This window comes from Quercus robur, chromosome 7 (assembly GCF_932294415.1).
Source record: "Quercus robur chromosome 7, dhQueRobu3.1, whole genome shotgun sequence".
NCBI classification, from domain to species: domain Eukaryota; kingdom Viridiplantae; phylum Streptophyta; class Magnoliopsida; order Fagales; family Fagaceae; genus Quercus; species Quercus robur.
Genome location: NC_065540.1, coordinates 37,535,463 through 37,556,194, shown reverse-complemented (window position 1 = coordinate 37,556,194; position 20,732 = coordinate 37,535,463). Strand labels below are relative to the sequence as shown.

Below are 20,732 nucleotides of genomic sequence, written 5' to 3'. Positions count from 1 at the left end.
AAGTGACTCCTTCATGTTCATGTCCGTGTTAGGGCTGAAAAACATCGATGTCTTGCTCCGATTCAGTTGTTGTCCAAAGGATGACTCGTAAACTTTGAGTAACCTCTGTATCTCAGTACACTCCATTGTAGTAGCCCTTCCAAATATGAGACTATCGTCGGTGAAGAATAAGTGTGATATTCTTGGGCCTCTTGCCGAAGCTGCCACACCCTTCAGCTTCTTTTCTCGAACAGCTTTATGTAGTAATGCAGACAAACCTTCAGCTACAATAATAAACAAGTATGGTGACAGGGGGTCCCCTTGACGCAATCCACGTGTAGGCGAAATATGCCCGTAGGGGACCCCGTTGACTCGCACTGCATATGTTACCGAAGACACACAACTCATGACCAGACGGATCCACTTCTCATGAAAGCCAAGCTTCCTCATTATTAGTTGCAGGCATTCCCACTCCACCCTGTCGTATGCTTTGCTCATGTCTAGCTTCAACGCCACCTCACCTGTCTTCCCCTTCCGCTTTCGGTTGATATGGTTCATTAGTTCATGAGCTACCAGCACATTGTCCGTGATGAGTCGCTCTGCAACAAAAGCACTCTGGTTTTCGCCTACAATGTCCTGTACCACCACCCTTAACCTGTTGGCTACTGCCTTTGAAGCTAGTTTATAAACCACGTTACATAGGCTTATCGGTCTGTAGTCCGTCACACTTGTCAGGTTTTTAGTTTTCGGAATGAGAACGATGTGCGTATCATGAAATTTAGGAGGTGCTACACCATGGTTAAGGAAGCCAAGAACAGTTTGTATAACTATAGGATTTATAGTAGACCAAAAATGCTGATAAAATAAGGGAGGCATACCGTCTGGTCCAGGCGCCTTCATTGGGTGCATTTGTTTTAATGCTCTCACCATTTCATGAGCTTGAAACTCTTGGATGAGCATAGAGTTCATTCTGTCTGACACTTTGGGATGTAGTGCATCAAGCATCTCATCACTTACCACAGGTTGTGACGATGTGAATAACTTCTCAAAATATTCCACAAAGACACTGCCTATCCTCACGTCTTCATCTTGCCAAACACCATTAGAATCCATGATTTTTGAAATCGTGTTTCTTTGGTTTCTGTTTGATGCTTTGGTATGAAAGAAGGATGTATTACTATCCCCAGATTTCAGCCAGCAATTTCTCGACCTTTGGTGCCACATGTCCTCCTCTGCCCTTATCATTTTGTTCAACTCCATCTTTGTTTTGTGAATATCCTCTATGGCTGCATTGTTACCACCTTTCTCTTCCAAGTATTGGATCTTTCTCTGTAAAGATGATATTTTCCTCCCTACATTCCCAAATGTGTTTTTGTTCCAAGACACAAGGGAGGTACGGCACTCCTCCATGCACTTTGAAAACGGCCATTCCGACCCCCCATACACTCCTCTCTCCCATGCCGTTGTAACTATCTCATCACACCGATCATCTCTCAACCACGTAGCTTCGAACCGGAAGAGTTTTGGTCGCCGCAAGTTTCGTCGTCTCGTACTGTCTGCCTTGAGAACTAGCATGCAGTGGTCTGATGCAGACGTTGTCACATGGAAAAGCCGTGCTCGTGGAAAACTCGAAGTCCAGTTTGTGGACACAAAAGCTCTATCAAGCCTCTCTCGAACCCAACCTCGCGATCCCAAACGCCTACTCCACGTGAAATCTAGACCACTATATCCCATATCCCTCAGATTACACCTATTTACCGTCTCACAAAAAATTCTCATCTGCCCTTCTAGCCGTGCACTACCTCCTTCTTTTTCACTAGAATGCATTATCTCATTAAAATCCCCCATGCACACCCATGGAAGATCACAAGACTTGCTCAGTTGTTCCAACAACTTCCACAACTCCTCTCTTTTGTTTGTCTCCGGGTTGCCATAGAATCCAGTAAACCTCCACTTCTTTTTCCCCTGTTCTTCAGTTACAATGGCGTCAATATGACGCGGAGAGTATGTCTGGACATCAACTTTCGTAGAGCTTTTCCATAGAAGCGCCAAACCTCCCCCTCGTTGAACACTCGGCACCACCAAGCCCTGCTGCCGTTCCAACTTCCTTTTGATACTCGTCATCTCCGATACTTCAAATTTGGTCTCTATTAGGAAGACCAAAATGGGATCTTCCTCTAAAACTTTTTTTTGGAGAATATTAACTGTGCAGGGGTTCCCAAGCCCCCGACAGTTCCAGCATATTGAACTCATGGCTCCCGGCGGGGCTCTCCAACAGCCGCCGCCGCTCCAAGTTGTTGTACAAGTAACTTGCTGAAAGTCAGAACCTCTCCTTCCACTTTTATCTTCTTCCCTGTCACCCCATTGTCTGGTATCTCCTGCAGTGGAGTTCTTATCCTTCTTTTCCTTCCCACTTCTTCAGTATCAAACCCCTCCACGATATCCATCTCATTATCCTCTTCCTGTATACCGTTACCAACATCCTCCTTCTTATTTTCCTTATCCACCAAATTATCACTCGGTTTAGCTTTTTTCTGGGCCGACGTTTTGCTCTTCCTTGTTTTAATATCCCCCTTCGATTTTTGAGAGCTCAAACCCATTGTGAATATATCATCCTTGGTACACCTGGGCCTTAGAGATAGCCCAATGCTATTTGCCATATCCACGGTTTGACTTACATTTGTACTTTCCAGCTGGTGCAACCCCAACACCGCTTCCTTCTCTCCCGCCACTCGTTTTGTGCTTGTTTCCTGTTTTAAACCATCCCCAAATATGGCGTCATCAATTTCCTTCAACTGCGCCTCAAATCCTGGACCTTGCGGATTGCACGGGATATTTAGTTCTCCGTACCTTTCTGGCCCCTCTGATGTATACACCTCTGCCCTACCTGTTGCCACGTCACCAAACCCATGTGGACTATGCAAGACATCCGTCGTCACCACCCTCCCTGGGTTGTCCACCAGCCCCTTCGACGTAGATTCCACCTCGTTCCCGTCCTTGTATTAATTGTTATTAGTTCAAATTTGAACTTATCACTGGGGTTACTTTTTTTTTTTTTCCAATAATAACAACTAATAATAACCTATCACTTAGAATTTGTTATGAAAATATTGTGAACATAACATTCATTTTTTTTTTTTTTTACCCACTTTCTACTTTTTAGATATACCTTTTTAAATCTCATAATACATTTTCACGAAAAAAAAAAAGAAAAAAAAGAAAAAAAGAAGCTTCTTCAACAGTTCCATTTCCCCCTCATATATAAAACACAGTCAAACAAACAAAACAAAACGAATCAAAACCCCGCACGCCTCTTCAAACACCCTAATCCCCTCCCTAAACCCCCAACTCCACTCGCCCACAATGCAGGCCACACTCAAACCCCAAACCCCACGCGCCGCCTTCCTCATCCCCAGACCCACCACCAAAAATGTCCCCCACAACCACCATAGAAGACTCTTCACCATCCGAGCCACCTTAACCCAACAGCAGCAGCTGGATCAGGAGGTGAAGAAGACTATGAAGCTGAACAAGTACAGTGGTCGCATCACAGAACCCAAGTCCCAAGGTGCGTCCCAAGCCATGCTCTTAGGCGTGGGTCTCTCCGAAGAGGACCTGTCCAAACCTCAAGTGGGTATCTCCTCCGTGTGGTACGAGGGTAACACTTGTAACATGCATCTCCTTAAACTCTCCGAAGCTGTCAAAGAAGGTGTACGACAAGTTGGGTTGGTACCTTTCAGGTTCAACACCATTGGTGTCAGTGATGGTATCTCCATGGGGACCAGAGGCATGTCGTTTAGCCTTCAGTCCAGAGACCTCATTGCTGATAGTATTGAGACTGTGATGAGTGCACAGTGGTACGATGCCAATATCTCCATTCCTGGTTGTGACAAGAACGTGAGTTTCAAACTTCACTAATCGCATTTCTTCTAACATTATTGCATTATTAAGTTAGAATTCAATTTTATCCTTTAACTTTTATTTCAATCGTCAAATTTAGTTCAATTTTTATTTTTGTCTGTTAGCAAATAATGCAGTCTAAACATTTTTTTTGAAGAGAAATGATATGTTTACAATATTTTTACAACAAATCCTAAGTAGCAAGTTATTACTAGTTGTTATTATTGAAGCAAAAAAGTAATCTTAGCGTTAGTTTGAAATTTGAACCAATAACAACTAATCATATGTGATTTGTTGTAAAAATATTGTAGACTTAGCATCTTTTTTATTTATTTATTTTTTTTATATTAATATTTTGCCTGTAACATTCATGAGACGTGTCATTTAATATATCTTTTTGTTTGATGATTATTATTCTAAAAGAAAAAAAATTTAACTGTATTCATTTGCTAATATATTTGGACAAAATGATCAAATTGACTCGATTTGATGAAGTGAGAAACTAAATTGTCAAGGGACTAAATTGAAGGCTTGTTGGGCATGGACTGGATTAGTTGTTTCTTGTCTCATTTTACATTTTTAATGTAATTTTTTTTTTTTTTTTTTGCAGATGCCTGGTACAATTATGGCAATGGGTCGGCTTAATCGACCAAGTATCATGGTTTATGGTGGAACTATCAAGGTTTGGGACTTCACTTTTCACAATTTTTTTGATTTTGCTAATATTGGTGTGCAGTTTTTTTTTTGGGAGCAAATGACTATTCTCCCGAGTTTGTACCAGTTAATTACAGGGAAGAATTGCTTGGGGGTGGCCCCAATATGCTGGTTAGGAATTTTGAAATCAAGACCTCACAGATGTCATGAGGCCTTGGGAACCATTAGACCGACCCCTTGGGGTTCACTTTTGACTACTTAATAATCAAGTAGAAGTATCAATTATCTTTGAGCATAAATGGGAATTCTACTAATAAAACATAGAAAAGAATACACTTGATGGGAAATGTTTAAGATTTGTCTGTTTCTGTATTAGTGTTTTAATGAATGAGATATGATGATCATATACTGTATACTTGATCACATAGTTTCTGTTATTGTTAACTATTTACTAGAAATGTTTGACCTTTTTGTTCATTTATCCTTATTCAAATTGTAGCTGGTTGGAGAGTGGATGGATTTTAAGTTGCTAATAAAGTATCTTCCTTTGATTGTTTCTATTGCAGCCTGGTCATTTTCAAGGCAATACTTATGATATAGTGTCTGCATTTCAGGTAAGCACGCTAATTTTCAGGTTTCTAGGTTCAAGTTATAAATGGTTCAATGATGTGTATAACACAGACATTAATTTTATTTTTTTTCTTTTTTTACCATTATTTATTCTTCTTATTCTGCCTCTTGTGTGAAGCCTTTTTTGTCTCGAGTTGAAGCAGCTAAGAGTGTTAAAATTTTCTCTTTAGGTCCAATAGATAACCGGAATGTTTTATTCTTTTGTCTGCACAGTATTTTGAAACATAAACGTAATTTATTTTATTGTGTTGATTAATCTGGGTATTATAACTTTAGCCATATGAAGGGACAGGTTTGACCTTTTTTGGATTCTCTAGTGTAATCTGATAGTTGCCAATTGTCAGCCCAGCTTAGGGCAATTAAGTTCGCAAAACTTCAGTAGAGGAAATGCTACTTTTATGCTACATTCTGTAGGATTTTGTGAGTCACAATCCTGTTTCCACAACTAGTTAAGTGAGTCGGAGAAATGCACCAAAATGTAATAGTCCTTTTTCATTTTGTTTTGTGAAAAAGGCACTGCACCTGTACAAACTAGTACTGAACTGTGTTGTAAGCACTTCTTTAACATCTAAAGATAATATATTAAGATTGCGTATATTCAAGCTATGCAGATGTATAATAGAAAGAAATAGACATGGAAAATAGGGCTGGGCATTTAGCTTGATGTGTCTTTCCCATGTTACATTTGATGTTTCATTACATTAGGTATAGGAGTGGCTTCTTGCATGATAAGTTATATGGAAACTTAGTCTAAAAAATTTTAAAAAATGAATAATTAGAATAAATAAAAATAATTCAGTTTATGGAACTGCTTGCTTTTGCATTTACACTTCATAGGTTATGTTATGACAACATATGGGTTGTGAAATAGTTGATAGGAGATATAATGTTTGACTTTAGCAATGTGAATGTGGTATGTTGGGAACTTGGAATCATATTTTTGTACCTTCAGTTCTAAACTCAATGCAAAATCTTATAAGAGATACAAATCACTGACTGTTATTGCATTGGGAGGGAGGGACTGTAACTCATGTAGCTGTGGTGGACTGGGTGTATATGTGTGATATACATGTCCATGCTTAGAAAGGTGCCTTTGTAATGCATGACATATGCTGCTCCATTATCAAAAGCTTCTTTGGAAATCTACAACTTAATAATTAAATATTGATGGCTTAAGTAGCTTTATGCACTATTTGATCAGATTTTGAGGTCATTTAATTAATTTGTTAAATACGTATATCCATTTGTACTTTGTGATTGTGCGGATATGTATAGCCATAGCTTATGAAAAATAAAAATAACATGTGACATGTAAAGGCTGTAACTCGTTCTTCTGTTATCCAAATAATGCAACTTGTTCATTTCTCATCTTAATTTCTGTAGTGCTATGGAGAATATGTAAGTGGATCCATAACTGAAGAGCAGAGGAAGAATGTAATCCGTAACTCCTGCCCTGGGGCAGGTGCTTGCGGTGGTATGTATACAGCCAATACCATGGCCTCTGCTATTGAAGCTATGGGGATGTCTATTCCTTACAGGTGGAAATTTGTCTCTGCCTGATCACTTGAATTGGCATCAGTTAGCATAGTTGTTCTTATCTTCTTATTTATTTATTTATTTTCCCCTGAAAGCTCTTCGACACCTGCTGAAGATCCATTGAAGTTGGATGAATGCCGTTTAGCTGGAAAATACCTTTTGGAATTACTAAAAATGGACTTGAAACCACGAGATATTATCACTCCAAAATCCTTACGTAATGCAATGGTTATTGTCATGGCACTAGGTGGCTCTACAAATGCTGTTTTACACTTGATTGCTATTGCAAGGTGAGGAGAGTCTTTGGTACCAACTTTCCAGTGCATACTATTGATTGCATGACATTGAAGTTTCTCATGGCAATATTCTTGGCAGGTCTGTTGGTCTGGACTTAACTCTTGATGATTTTCAGAAGGTCAGCGATGAGGTTCCATTTCTTGCAGATCTTAAGCCTAGTGGAAAATATGTCATGGAGGATGTACACAAGGTTGGCTTTTCAAAAAATATCTTGTCTTGTGCTTTTAATTCACTGCTTCTATTAAAGATGGCAGAAGACACTTCTTCTTTTTTGGTTTTTTGTGTGGATAATTTTTTTTTAATATACGTTTTGGTTTAATTAGTTTATCTATGTTTGGTTTAATGATTGTATTGATAGATTGGAGGAACACCTGGAGTCATTCGCTACCTTTTGGAGCTTGGATTTTTAGATGGGGATTGTCTGACTGGTACATATATTTGGGTTTTTGCAGTCATGAGAATATTTACTTTGTTGTAGTGATCTTATTATTAACATAAAGTTATTTTCTTTTTCTAGTTACTGGGAAGACTCTGGCTGAAAATGCAGCAAGTTTCCCTCCCTTGGCCACAGGGCAGGTTTGATGGCTTTGATATTTTATTTATTTATGAGAGCTAATGATTGCAATGACTTGTTGCTTTTACTATTGATAAATGAAATGCATTTGAATTTTGAAGAAAAACATTTTATGCTGTTATTCCTTTGCTTTTCTTTTTTATTTATTTTTTATATATTTTTTTATGCAGGATATAATAAGACCTGTGGAAAACCCCATAAAGAAAACAGGCCATATCCAAATATTATATGGAAATCTTGCACCAGATGGTTCCGTAGCAAAAATCACTGGAAAAGAGGGGCTTTATTTCTCTGGTATTATTTTATGTTCTACTTTTGGTCTGTTATTCTTGAAGTTGTATGTTATATAATTCAAGTTTACTGTTTGGTGTGCAAAAATATTTATCACAAAAATGCTCTCCAGGCCCTGCTCTTATCTTTGAAGGAGAGGAATCTATGATCGCAGCTATCTCAAAGGATCCTTTGAGTTTTAAGGTATGTGTTCTGGTCAATATTGTTGTATAATGCTCAAATGGCACCTGATTCCCTTGCAAGAGCAAGGTGGAGGGTAAGATCGTGGCTTTAAGGTCCACGGGGTACACATATAACATACCAATAAAAAAAGGTCAGAAACCAAAGTTACTTGATTGAATGCAAAGGTTTGGAGAAAACTGGGTCTCTGTTATACCTCATAGTTAACTTGGTTATGAAAATTTTTGCCCCTTTTATCAAAAGTAAGAGGAAAGAGGGGGGGAAAAAAACCTTCTTGTATACATGAGTTGCACCACCTTTTGTATATTTTCAATGACATGACTTAACTAAAAAAAGAAAGAAAAGACTTGGATTATTAGGCTTGTTTCTTAGTGAAAAAAGAGCATCATAGCTGAGCACTGTTCTCCCAGAAATATGATTCTCCCAACTGATCTTTTGCGTAAGGATATCCATTAAAGTGATAAGTATATTAAAGTTCTCTTGAATTGTCTGAATTTTAGACATCTGCTAAAGGCTTATTATGCCCAAAGGACTAATATTATTATTCATTTAATCATTTGGGTCCTAGGTTTTGCTCATCTACATTCTGCAAATTTTGAAAATTATTTAATTGCACCACATGTGATGCTTTTTCCTGTGATACTATTATTTATTCTGCAGTTAACTTATTGGCGATTGTCCATTACATCCAAATATAAGTTAGCTGCATTCTTCATGGACTTTCTAGGATTATCTGTTCTGGTTTTTCATTTGTGCAGTAACAAGATGTTACCATGGAAGTTGGAACTCAGATGTCATGATGGGATACCTAATTTATTGTTTATGTTTGTCATATTCCAGGGAAAGGTAGTTGTTATTAGAGGAGAGGGGCCTAAGGGGGGACCGGGCATGCTTGAAATGCTAACACCAACAAGTGCAATAATGGGAGCAGGTCTTGGGAAGGTATGGTTTTATTAAATCTCAGTTTTGCCTTATGGACCGAATTTTCCTCCAAACAGTTAGGAGGAGCATTCCTCCAAACTAATACGTAGCAACTCAAATAACGATTCGTGTATGTTTTTAATCACATCACTTGCTTAATAGTCATGTGCCTTGTTCAAATGACTTAATAGGCCATGTGATAAAAATGCACTTGGATGATCATCATTTGGGGGAAAACTGTCCCTGGCTTATTCTGTTCTTCAGTTCTTGTCATAAACTGTGTCAAATCATTAGCCTAAACTTTTCCAGATCGTGAGACTTCTTAAAATAAACATTACTTTGTTGTGTTCGAATTATAGTGATCTTAATCAATAAAGTGACTTCAAGGTCCTGAATCTGCTTCAATCCCTATGAATTCGTTACTTTTAGATATAAATATAACCTTCTCTCTCATCTGTTGTTATGATCATTTTATAAATTATGCAACTTGAGATAAGTGTTGTCTCCTGAGAATGATGTTTCTTTGGATTCTGCTTTTGAATGCTACAGGATGTTGCTTTGTTGACGGATGGTAGGTTTTCAGGAGGTTCACATGGATTTGTTGTTGGCCACATATGCCCTGAAGCACAGGTGCACTATCTTTTTATTCATACTAGAAAGATAACAACAGAAAATAAATAACAGAGTTCAATTTTTTTTTTCCCTTTTTGAGGAAATAAAAACCAACAATTTTTCTTCTTTAAAAAAGAAAAAGGATGACCTACAATACTAGAATTCATTGCGAATTGTTTACAGGAAGGTGGTCCAATTGGTTTAATTGAAAATGGAGACATCATCAACGTTGATGTTCAGAATAGGAGAATAGATGTTCAGATAACAGATGAGGAGATGGAGAGGCGAAGAAAGCAATGGACTCCGCCTGCTTACAAGGCCAAGAGTGGAGTTCTCTACAAGGTATAAGAGATTTCTGCATTGACATCCATATTTTTGTGACTTCTTGTTGCATATTTTAAAGAAATAACATATTGTTTCTTTCCAGTACATCAAGAATGTACAGCCAGCTTCAAGGGGATGTGTGACTGATGAGTAGTAGAGAGGACATATGATCGATGCCATATAGAGTGTGCACAGCAAGCTTGAATTAGTACGGTGCCATAAAACTGCATCAGGTACCATATTGCGGCTTCTTTAGGGTATCTATCTAGCTCTAGGTTGTCAATTTCATTGTGTTTTTTAATTGTCTTGAGAACTAGTTATTCTCCCCCTTTTTCCGGGCAGTTGAGGAGTTTTATTTTTGTGTGGTTTTTGCTTATTGCGTTTATGGTTTTTTCCCCTAAGTATGGATTTTGTATTCACTTGCTTTGAAGCTGATCAATTTCATTGCTTTGTGAATTTTGTTTTTCTCTTCCTTCACTGCTCTACCATTTCTGGTTTTTTTTTTTTCCTCCATATGCCGGGAGCAAGAGATACCATCCCCTTCCCAACACAAGCTAGATCTGGCCCCCCAACAAAAAAAAAAAAAAAAATCAGGTTGGCACAATTTCATTGGTCAATTGAGATGGAAATCATTGGCTCATGAAAATCCTTGGAAGTTGAAACATATTTTTATTAACAAAATTCGACAAGTGATATGGTAAGTTCCTTGGCACCAGGCGGAACACATAGATGCAATTCACATTTTCTACCTATTCCAAACTTGTCTTTTAATTTTTCACAAGAAAATTAGATCTCCACTAAATCTAATAGAGATTGGGAAGAATGCCACTGAATGGTGAGGAGAGGGGTGATGATGAGGTTTAGGAGGGATGGTGATAGGCAAGATGTGCTTGAATTTGTTGGAAATTTGATATTTGATTGGTGATTAGGGACTTTTAGACTTCAAGACCTACTCTTGTGAGAATTGCATCCTAAGCAAACAAAAATTATTCCTTTCTCAAAAAAAAAAAAAAAAAAAAATATATATATATATATATATATATATATATATTCGGCCTTCTTCTTCTTGGTAACAAATCTCATGGAATATCAATTGTGGATAAATATTCCTACATTAAGGGACTTGCAAGAAGGTATCACTTAATTTTTCATAAGAAAATATGAGGTTTATTAAATTAAAGATAAACTATATTGGTCCAAAAATGAAAACATGTGGCATTATATCCAAAGAAAGAAATATAAATTAAATTGTTATGATCCTAGTTACAATCTAACTAAATAAAATTATAAAGGAATAGTTACATGATATGTCACCTAATCTATATTTTTCAAAGGCTACAACGGTCAATCCAAACAATTTTATTCAATTAATTTACATACACCCATAAAAGAGAACATAAAAATATGGTGTGAAATTATAATTAACAATAATAATAAAAATTATAATCCTAAAGCAAAACATAACGAAATTCACAACCATTGTTGAAACAAATGGTAAGCTAACCATAATTTTAGTAAACAAACTATCTAAACATAAAGGGTATGAGGATAGCTATAATGCTGATTATGTGAAAATACCAAAATGCAAGCTTAAATGTTAATTCTATATGATACATGGCAGTTTTAAATATAAATTATTATATATAATGAAAAAAACATGTGAAAACCTTTTAGAACAATTATTTCATGTAACCCATGTTGCACATGTACCGATTTTGTTTCATGATTACTGATTTTCATCATTTTATGTGAGATGAATACATGATCCTATTCTACATTGTATATATGACATATTTATAATGCATGAGAATCGATTTTTATTTCACTTTTGCCATTATCTTACGTTACCCAATGTCAAGAACCTAATACTAGAAATTAAAGGCCTAAATGAAAATAACATTACTTATATGAATTATTTTTGATGGATTATGAATTTTTCTGAAAAATATTTGAATTTGTTTAAGAGATCAGGTTCAGAAATCAAACAGAAGCTAATACAAACTAATTACCAAACCCTAGTTGAGTGGTTGCAAGTTAACATCTCAGTTATTACAAATCTTGGTACTTAGATAAAGTCAATTATTTTTCAAATTTTATGGTTTTATCCTAAAATATGTTAAAAACCTATAATCAATCACATAATAAAAAAAATCCCTAACTATATCATTTATCACTAGATTCATGATAAGTTAGTTGTTCTCTATCTCCGAATTTGCAATTGTTTTAAAATGCTGAATATAAGTTATTTCACCATCACTTCACTGTTGAATGCAGTTACTTTGCTATTATTTTAATTTGAAATACTTCACCATTGAATGCTACTACTTTTGGTGTGCATGCAAACACAACACTCGAAAGGTGTGGCAGAATACCACCTCTTCAAATTTCTCCTCCCTTCACTACCAAACTGTATCTCCTAGGATTCAATGTTTAGGTCCCTTTGCACACTTGGGTTGCTAATTAGACCTCCCAATGAGTATTTTTCCTGTGGCATGACCAGGATTGGCTTCCCCAAGTTTTATTGGACCTGCGGCTTTGGATTCATAGGCTTAGCCCACCATGGGTATCTGCTTATATTTCGCCTTTTGATACTTAGGCCTTGTTGGCAAATGTCTTAGTTTGGACCTTGTCCCTCTTAAGAGTCCACATAATTTGGGCTTCTTTTGAGTTTGGCCTTGTTATAGCGTGTGCAAAAATGATGTTGGAATATAGGTTCATAGGTCTTACTCAAAATTAATAGATATTATATAATATCACATTTATTTATATAAAGACTATGATGGTGTTTATCAAAAGAAAAAAAGACTGATGGTGGGAGCTTCTAGAATTAAATATTGGAAACTCTCCATTAACATAACAAAACTCCCACATCTTTTCATTTCCTTAATAAAAGTTTTCTTCCCTGGACCTCATGGTCCGGGTTCTCAAAAAAAAAAAACATCAAGATGGACCAACAGTTTAGAACCCATTACTTTTGATTTGGCGTTACCCCATTATAGTTTCTCAAAGCTAAAGCACCTTGAATAATAGTAAACAACAAAGAGTATAAAGTAAATCAAAGTATAAAACAAGGTTCAACCTTCAAGGAGATAGACACACAGTCCTCCTTCGAAGCATTTAATCGCCTCGAGGTAAAGAGTGTGATTTGCTTTCCTTTTCCAGCAAACTCAGCTTTCAGGGCCCATTTTCTCGAAGCTATACACACAACTAAAATAAGCTACAATTGTCAATTTCTCTCTTTTAATGCATTGGGGGCTAAAAATTCGGCCAGGGGCCACATATTAATTGGTACATACATATTTTCTTTTGCGTACATATTTCAATTGGAAGTATTTAGAGGCTCAGATGTGCATGTGACATTACCAGACATTTTTAGCAGAGTGTGACATTACTTGACTTGATCCCTTGAACAAGGTTGCTCCATTACATGATGAAAAGAAATTGCTTGGGTTCAATACTCCAGTGCACTGAATCTTATACGATGCAAATATGTGTTTAAAATTTATCAGGTGTCTACGACTCTACGCCATGAGAGACTTCACTAAAACTCGGGTTTCAGATGTACATCATGGACCAGCAACTCGGTACCACCATAGGGATGGGACCTGCATTTTCATGGGTTGGGACCTAAAATATTGCAGCTTGGGGTTGGAGTCATAGGACCCTACCATGTGCTTGTGTTGAACATTGCCACCACCTAATGTGTTTTACCATAAGATAAAGCATTCCCGTTATGGAGAAAAAGGTTTATAGACCCAACTGACCTCTAAACCCCATAATTGCTTTTAGGACGTTAAATCAAGAAAAAAGAAAGAAGATAGGGACTTCTAGATTGCCACAGACTTTGAGCTGGCATTTGGGCATGCTTGGGGATTTTTGGTCAGTTCTAAATCCAAATTCCTTAATCCTAATCTATAGGTCCATAGGCCATATCCAATTTGTCAATTCTATAGTCTATAGTCTATACCATTAGGTAATTACACCATACTATAATTATTCCCAAGACTCGTCAAAATTATCTTACAAAAGTACAAATGCTTTGAAGATCCAAAAAAGTGGGAACAAGATTACACGAAGAAAAATTGGAGCATCAACTTATATCTGTTTAAAACAATGGAAAATTTCAATGAAAAGTCATATTTTTTAGAAGTTAGGGTAATTAATATGTTATCAACTTATCATAAGTCAATAATCATAAAGACTAGTTTGAAAAAAATGAACAAAATTGAAATTTGGTTGAGAATTTGAAACTCAAATTGACATTGACCTAACATATGATTTCATATGTAAAGAGACTTATAACCAAACTAATATTTTATAATATTTTTAACGGAAACATCACGATTTAAATTCCTATTCTCAAGATACTAACTAAGAAATTTCAAACACGGGATCTCATAGATCTCATGAGACCTTAACAACTATTATATCAACCCCGTGATTTGGTTCAATTTATTTAGGACAAAGACAAAAAAATTAGTGAAAAATATGCAGCCTAAAAATCCTAGATTAGCAAAAAGGTCGCAGCATAGATACAAAACAAAAGAGGGCACACGGGGTTGATAAAACGTGAGAAGCAGGGGCCCGCGGCAACAAATTTTGGCGGGTTTAGGGGCATTTGGGTATGAACCTGGGATTCCTGGGGGGGGTGGGCGCACCATTGCTAGCGCTAATTATGGATGCAAACCCCCCTACTGTTAGATACTCATGATTAGGAACAATAAGTTAAGTTATTTCTATTTTTATCACCAACCAAATGTTCCCCCCGCCACAACTCTCATTATAATAAATAATGAGGATTTAATTAAACAATCTTTTATCCTTAACCCTAAAGCATCTATCTATCTATGTCACTTTTGCCGTTATTATATCTATTACAACAATCATTTCAATTAGATACCTTACTTCCTTAAGGTCACGCGCCCTCTAAAATTATCAATGTGGGCTTGAGATATATTAATAGCTTTAAAAAATAAAAAATTTATTGAAAAACAAGCACACATAAGGGAGGGGATGAGATATTATGAATGGTTGAGATTGTCAATAATACATATAATACATATGATGTTATGGTTTTTTTTTTAAAAATAGAGTATTATACTTTCATCTACGTTTATGTATGCATGGCCTACGAATTAATTGACAGCTTCCATATTTTTTCAAATAAAAGATTATGACTAAGAATCTTGTTGTGGATATTATTTAATTCTTTCAATTCAAATCCCACTTATTGTATGCAGAAAAATTATATTATAAGGCGTCGATAGGGATAGCAATAGAGTGAAGCTACAAGATGGGATTGGATCATAGATGCATCATCATTGGCTTGTCACCTCTTTGGAGCGAGAGTGATATAGGTCATTGGTGGGGTGGGTTGGAGATGTTTTGCTTTCTCTTAGAAGGTGACTCTAGTATTAATGAGATTGAGATGTGAGAAACAAGAGAGGACCGACTTTGCAAGAGAGAGGAATAAGTTTTTTTTATTTTTTATTTTTTATAAAAATAAATAAAATTTTATATAAAAGAACTAAACTTATTAATTAAAAATATATATCCACACTTGGAATGGTGTGTGACTAGACAAAATAAAACAAGTAAAATCCGTTCTCATGGCAACATCTCTTTAAAGCAAGGAAAAACTCGCGTGAAATGAAGCAGGTTGGACGGATGAGACATTTTTGTTATTCCACGATTGATGGTGTTAAGAATGATTTGAAAAGTAATCTTAAGAAGAGGCCCATTCTATTGATTAAGTTGGAGAATAACTTGGATCATACCCAAAAAAATAAAAAATAAGAAAAAATGACTTTATGCACTAATTAAACAGGTGGTACCTTTAATCGTGGAGCCAGTCATATATTGGACTATAGAATCCACAAGAAAAAGGTTTTACCGTAAGCCGACTTGTTATCCCAAAATAACAAAGTTGAGTCACCTGTTATCTTATGATTGGAGGGTACATATCACGCGGTCACAAAGTGTAAGAATTTTCATTACCACCACCATGGTTTTTCGTATTAGTGGGTATATACTCAATTGAATGTAATTACTAATTCGGGTGGTTGTTCTCCAATTAATATATATATATATATATATATATATATATATATATATGAAAATTACTTGATTAGCATAATTACAGGAACACCACTGCCTTTTGAACCCAGTTTATAGCGTATTATTGGTTCTGTCTGTCTTCATGTATTCCGGAGCCTGCAAAAAGGTGTAAGAAAGAAGAAAGAAAATGGAACAGCTGGAGTCTATGAAAAGTCCTTTTCGTGCTTTTATTTATTTATTTATTTCGGACCCAAGTTAATTAAGCTAAGAAATTGACAAGAAGGTGCCAAGTTTTATTGATGATTATGTACCTAATTTTTTCTACAAACATTGATGATAATCTTTTAATCTTGAAGCCAACTTTTTTTGATTTATGGAAGTTTATGGCTTAAGTTGCTTATTCTAATAATTAGTGATTATGTACCTAATTTTTTCTTACTTTTGTTAGAAAAATGTCTAAGTTTTATTGAGGAATCTATCCTCAATATGATTACTTTCTTTTTTCTTTTCATTTCCAATTTTGACTTGACTTACGGGTCAAAATATTACAACGCAAGAGTATATATATATTATTTTTTTCTATAGTTGGATAGTTCGGAAATGAGAGCTTAAATTTGGATATTTCCGTTGAAAAATAGAAAAGTTTTGGTTTAGTTACAAGTTTCTTATTAGTGACAAGAATAGCTATAAGAAAAAAAAAAAAAGGAAAAAGAAATCCAATTGTAAAAATCATAATTGGCAAAATGGACTCTAGCCAATTGCTGGGAATCCATGCTTCATGCAAATTCTCTTTGTATTCTATGATCAATTGCGTATATGAAAGTATCAAAGAAAAAAAAACTTTACAGCCCTCTTGTATTATTATATTGTGTTAACTTGTTTCAAAAGCTCCTTTATATGTATATATATATATATATATATATATATTTTTTTTTTTTTTCGTTCTTCTAATATTCTTTGATCTTTGCTAATCCTTTCGATGTACCTATTTTTTTTTAACCATGATATGGTAAGGTCACACTTATTTTTTTTGAGAATCTGGTAAGGTCACACTTATTTGGTCAGATTTGGATTCTAGAAGAGGCTAACGTATAAGAAAAAACGCTTCGCTTCGCTTACCTTTTCACACCGTTTCCACAAAACAAGTTTAAAAAAAAAAAAATTGTAAAATTAAAGAGGATATCAACTTTGACCAGCGCATGTTCATTTTCGGATGAAATGAAAGTAGGGGTGGTGCGTTTGGTGCGAGTTTGGGTCATTTTTAGCACCATATTTTACGGTGCAGTTTAGCTAAATTTATAATTGCACTGCATTTTATTTTTGTGGTCATATATAGGATGTGGTGTATAAAATGCGGTTTGAACGGTTTGAACTTAGTATATTTTTCAAATTTTAGGTTTTTCCTATCCAGCTCAAAACTAATTTTTCCCTTGGGCCAAGTTTTTAACTATTGAGCTAGTTTTTCTTTAGGGGCTAGCTTTTCTAGTCAACACTTACTAGGGTTATCAAACTTTTTTTTTTTTTTTTGAAAACTAGGGTTATTAAACTATTAATAATATATTTAATGTTAAAAATAAATAAATATATTACTATATAGAGAGGATGCGGTGCGTTGCACTGTTATTAAATATATTAATAATATATTTAATGTTAAACATAAATAAATATATTAATATATAGAGAGGGTGTGGTGCGTTGCACTATTACTTGCAATGCAGTGCGATTATGCCATTTTGCGGGTGGTTTTGGTGCGGTTTGATGAACACCTCTAAATGAAAGTATTTTAAGGATGGAATCCTAATCATTTTTATCTTGTAATCTGACTTGTATAACCATATTGTGATTCTAATTATCTCATACAAAATTAACAATATGATTTGCGCTCTATTTGTTTCAATGAAAAACTTTATATGAAGATATTTTTTCACATTTTTCTGCGTTAGAGTATATATATATATATATAAAAAGTCAAAGGAAAATTATCTTTTAACTTCCCTTATTTAGCTTGGTGTGAGATATAATTTGTTTGAACTAAAATTTTTTTTAAAAAAAAAAAAACTATATTTCACACAAAGTTAAATAAAAGAAGACAAGAGACAGTTTTTCAACTCATTTTTAAGGCCATTACTAAATATAAGAAAATGACATAGTTTTCTAAAACATGCTTTTTGAAAAATGATTTATTTTTAAAAAAATGTTAACGTCAAAACAAATCTTGATGAATGTAAACATATATAATTTTATATGACAGTTTTAAGTTCATTCACCCCGATGATTTTTTAGGTAGCCATCCTTTTATCTTTTCTAGAGTATAGGGGTTGCTTGATTTGAGAATTGGAAAACTTTCTAATTTCCAAAGTTGGTGTTCTTACCACTGTCCTCATGCATGAATAATGAATGAGATGATTCACATTTACAAAGTTTCTCTACCCAACATTTTCAACATCGACAGGAACGTTTTCCTAATAAAGTCATGGAAACCATATTGGTTCCTCATAATAAGGTATACGAGTCTATGAAGAAGCAAGCTGGCAAAGAAAGCATATTTCATCTTTTCATATTTTCCAAAAGCATTTTATTGGATAGGAAATAGATTAGGAAGCACCAAAATCCAACAACCACTTAGAGCGTTAACATTGGTGGTGGCAAAATTTTAGCAATTTGGCACTACAAAAAGCTACTTTATTTATTTTCTAAAAAAAAATTATTTTATCTATTTTACCATACCACTTTATAAAACATTCAACATTAGTGGTTTTATTTTAGTATGCAACACAATAAAGTTATATAAACAACACAAAGATTGTTGTGCACAATGGAGAACCTAATATAATATTATTTTTTTGTTTAGCATTTGAGCTACAGTGCACGTACTTGCAAATATGGCTGTGCACTACAGCTCAATAGCTAGAAATTGTGGTTTTTTCTCCACTGATGCAAGAGCATTTTATCATATTTGATTAGTAAATTTAGCATTTTAGCAATTTGCCTCCACCAATACTAATGCTCTAAGTCCAAACCGTAAACTAATTATTTTGTCACATTATTCAATCTATGGGTCTGTTTGGATATAACTTATTTTTACTGAAATTAAAAACTGAAAATACTGTAGCAAAATAATTTTTAAATGTGCGAATAGTACCGTGAGACATTTTTTTAATATTTTTAAATGCATGAACAGTACGTGAACAATGATGAACAATACATGAACAGTAAAATTTGTCTCTAAAAGTTGAACGCATGAGAAAAAAAAAAAAAAAGAAAAAAAAGAAAGAGAGAGGAGCAAAACGCAAACGTCAAACGTGGATCCAAACGGCGCTTACAACCATTTTTTTTCCTCCAATTCCTTGGCAAAGTACGTCATTTGTCATCATATGTATAATCTCAAATAACAATAAATCTTGGTGATGGACTTTGACACAATCAATTTTAATACACTAATTATTATTGCACATGCTAAGTTATAAACAGCTGTATATACTAAACACAATTTCACAATTTTTACTAAAAATTATAGTATTTTCAAAACATAATTTCAGCTGCCTATTTCGTATATACCATTTGTGATTATCAGTTTATCACAGCTCATTTTAATATTCTCCAAGAAAGTAAAAGGAATAAACTTTGTAAGAATTGACCAATTACACCGATTGAGAGAGACAGGCTGTGTTACTACTCTCTTTATACTCTATATCCACATGCCACAAAATTCCATGCAATTTCTGAACCTTATGAGCATGTTACCTTGGACCCATCAGATAGTTTAATAGCTGTAGTGTTAGGTAGCCTGTAAAATTCCCACGTATCTCTTTCTTTCTTTCTGGTCCAACCAAAACTCTTTTATAACCTGACTACAAAACAAACAATTTGATAACACTGTGACTATCCAAATCAATGCAAAATGTTGTTTTCGTAAATTCCGACATAACTATGGGTTGTAACATAAAACACCGCACTTTAACCAAGGGCACGCTCCGCCAAACCCTTCCAATTACTTGACCCACGCGCACTACCGCACGCGCCCACTATAGTCACTCATTCTTATTTAAAAAAGTTAACCGCTATATTGGTTTAAGAAACATGGTCATGTTAATAAATGCACTTAAAGTATTAATTAATAATTAATTTTAAGAAAATTTTGACACTATTTTTATAAGAAATGAAAAAATTGTTAAAATATTATTTTTCTTTTCATTTCCCATAATTTTTTTTAAATGGATTATTAATCAATACTTTAAGGGCATTCGTTACCATTTTCTTGAGAAATATTGGTATGTCTCTGTATTTGAACCCATTTTCCTTTATCTTGTATATACGGGTAATTGTCCCACATTACTTAAGAAAGTGTGTTATGTGTAGTATAACTTGTCCTACTTTCTATTAAAAATTATCATGATTTTTGAGTGGAATTGTGATGTACCTTTATGTTAGAACCTATTTTCTTCTCTTTTGTGTGTGCGTTTGTTTCTAAAAAAAAAAGAAATACTTTTAAATACTTTTCATAAATAAATAAACAAATAATTATCATAAAAGTAGTATCAATTTTTTTTTCAAAATAGTTCATTAATAAATGCTTTAAGGGTAATTATCAATGAGACTATTTTTTTTTTTATAACTAATTGATAATTGGTGCATGCACATGAAAATAAAATAAAATAAAAATATTTATTTTTTAAAATATGAAATTCAATAATTATGATGATTGTTAATAAAAATTTATTAAGATTATACCTTTCTCAAAAAAAAAAAAAAAAAAAACTTTAGTATTAAGCATTTA

At 34.6% G+C, this 20,732-nt stretch overlaps 1 protein-coding gene across 1 annotated transcript; it reads left to right on the top strand.

The window, feature by feature from the left end:
- Window positions 1-3,260: 3,260 nt before the first annotated feature.
- Window positions 3,261-10,354, top strand: LOC126693300 (dihydroxy-acid dehydratase, chloroplastic-like). Its single transcript, XM_050389225.1, has 14 exons — window positions 3,261-3,876; window positions 4,490-4,561; window positions 5,100-5,147; window positions 6,547-6,701; window positions 6,795-6,989; window positions 7,075-7,186; window positions 7,355-7,424; window positions 7,514-7,572; window positions 7,741-7,864; window positions 7,974-8,044; window positions 8,882-8,983; window positions 9,512-9,592; window positions 9,758-9,916; window positions 10,002-10,354. The coding sequence occupies exons 1-14, from the start codon at window positions 3,343-3,345 to the stop codon at window positions 10,050-10,052; spliced, it is 1,833 nt and encodes a 610-aa protein (XP_050245182.1). The 5' UTR covers window positions 3,261-3,342; the 3' UTR covers window positions 10,053-10,354.
- The last annotated feature ends 10,378 nt before the right edge of the window (window positions 10,355-20,732 follow it).